The following is a 2042-nucleotide window of genomic DNA, read 5'->3' as shown; positions in this document are numbered from 1 at the left end:
TTACAAAGGTTTATTTAGAAAATAGTTTGGTTGTCGCTTTTGGCAAACAGTTGAACCTTCCCAGCGACCACACCGGGTGGCCCTTCCAGCCTCGGGGGTCCTGGGGGGAGTCAGCCCTTGCTGGGGAGTGGGAGGGGAGGCGCGCGGCTCCCTGCTCCGCTGCAGGTGTGGGGGGTTGCCCCAGAGCAGCTCCTCGCTGAGACAGGAAGGCAAAGGGGGGGCTCCCCTTTCTCCTCCGCGTTCCCGGAGGCCGCCTGCACCCCTACAGATCTGCGTCCTCCCCTCTGTCCCTGAGTCTCTGGGCAGCGGGAGGAGGGGGCCGCGCCCACGCCCCCGCCCGAGTCACGGCCTGAAGCCCCTTCGCCGGCGGCGGAAAAGGATGTGCTTGAAGGAACGCCGGAAGTCCTGGTTGAAGACGGTGTAGATGACGGGGTTGAGCGAGCTGTTGCAGTAACCGATCCAGAAGAAAAACTTGAAGAGTGGGTCAGGCAGCTGGCAGGCCTCGCGGCAGATGCCATAAAGGCTGTAGCTGAAGAAGAAGGGGAACCAGCACAGCACGAACACGCCCATGACCACGGCCAGCACGACTGTGAAGCGCTTCTCGCGCGCCTGGGCCACCTTGCCGCGGCACACGCTGCTGCGCGCGCGGCGCCGGCGCGACAGGAACGACTCGACGGAACGCGAGCTGGAGCGCGACAGGCGCCCGCCGGGGGCCGGCGACCGGGAGGCCGCCAGCGCGCCCGCCTCGGCCCCGGGCGGCGGCCCCGGCTCCAGCCCCGGCTCCAGTCCCGGCTCGGGCGCGTCGGCGGCCTCCTGGGCGCCCGCGCGCCGCCGTCGCTGCCCGCCGCCCCGACGCAGCGCTCCCCGCCGCCGCCGCCTCTCGGCCGCCGCGCTGCTCTCGTCCGGCTCGAGGTGGGCGCTCGCGGGCGCACAGTGCCCGTTCTCTGTGGCCGGGGACGCCCCGCCGCCGTCGGGGGCCCCCGGGGCGCGCTTCTCGCTGAGCGAGCGCGTACGCAGCTTGGCCACGCGGTAGATGCGCGCGTAGACCAGGCCCATGACGAGGCAGGGAGCGAAGAAGGAGCCGATGCAGGAGGACAGGATGTACCAAGTCTCGTCGTTGAGGCCGCACTGCGGGTAGGCGGCACCGTAGGGCTGGCGGTAGAAGGATACCAGTGGCGGGAAGGAAATGAGCGCAGAGAGCAGCCACACGGCCACGATGGTAGCCTTGACGCGGCGCGGCGTGCGCTTGAGGTTGTACTCGACGGCGCGTGTCACCGACCAGTAGCGGTCCAGGCTGATGGCGCACAGGTGGCCGATGGACGCGGTGCAGAAGAGCACGTCCAGCGCCAGGTACACGCCGCACCATAGCTGCCCGAAGTACCAGTAGGCCATGAGCTCCTTGGCCAGCGAGAAGGGCATGACCAGCGTGGCCACCAGGATGTCGGCCGAGGCCAGGGACACCAGAAAGAGGTTCTGCGGCGCACGCAGCGCGCGGCTGGTCAGCACGGCGATCACCACCAGCACGTTGCCCACCACGGTGAAGACGATGAGGACGCCCACCAAGGCCGCCAGCCCTGCCACGGCGCCCGCCGAGTACTGGCCCCCGGGCGGCCCCCAGGGAGCCCCCGAGGCGTTAGCGCCGCCACCGCCACCGCCGCCCCCCTCTCCGGCGCCGCTCGCGTTGGGGCCCTCCGCCGCCGCCATCGCCAGCGCCGCCGCCAGCGCCGGGGCCGCCATGGTCCTCCCGCGAGCTACGCGGTCCTGCCTGGAGCCGGGGCGCAGCCGCCGCAGCCTGGGCGCCCTCCAGTCCGGGTAAGCGCCCGCATGGCCCGCCCGCTCCTCGGGAGGGCGCGCCCGCTGGGGGACCGCGGCGATGGGCGGCAGGCTGGCCGGCTCCCGGCTGTTGATGGTTCTGCAGGCGGCGCGCCGGAGAGCGAGGCTGCCGGGCTCCCCGCGGCTGCCGCGCGCGTAAGTGCGGAGCGGGAGGCGCCCGGAGCGAGTGGCGGCGCGGGGGGAGGGTGCAGGTCCCGGGGTCCTCCCGC

General features: G+C 72.1%; 1 protein-coding gene across 1 annotated transcript; it reads right to left on the bottom strand.

The window, feature by feature from the left end:
- Positions 1-328: 328 nt before the first annotated feature.
- On the bottom strand, positions 329-1737 carry ADRA2C (adrenoceptor alpha 2C). The gene has a single exon (XM_040966245.1). The coding sequence runs from the start codon at positions 1735-1737 to the stop codon at positions 343-345; it is 1395 nt and encodes a 464-aa protein (XP_040822179.1). The 3' UTR covers positions 329-342.
- Positions 1738-2042: the final 305 nt, after the last annotated feature.

Source organism: Ochotona curzoniae, unplaced genomic scaffold (genome assembly GCF_017591425.1).
Source record: "Ochotona curzoniae isolate NIBS_2020 unplaced genomic scaffold, NIBS_Ocur_1.0 scaffold_4505, whole genome shotgun sequence".
In the NCBI taxonomy this organism is placed as follows: domain Eukaryota; kingdom Metazoa; phylum Chordata; class Mammalia; order Lagomorpha; family Ochotonidae; genus Ochotona; species Ochotona curzoniae.
Note: the sequence above shows the minus strand (reverse complement) of the source record. Positions and strands in the feature narration are given on the sequence as shown.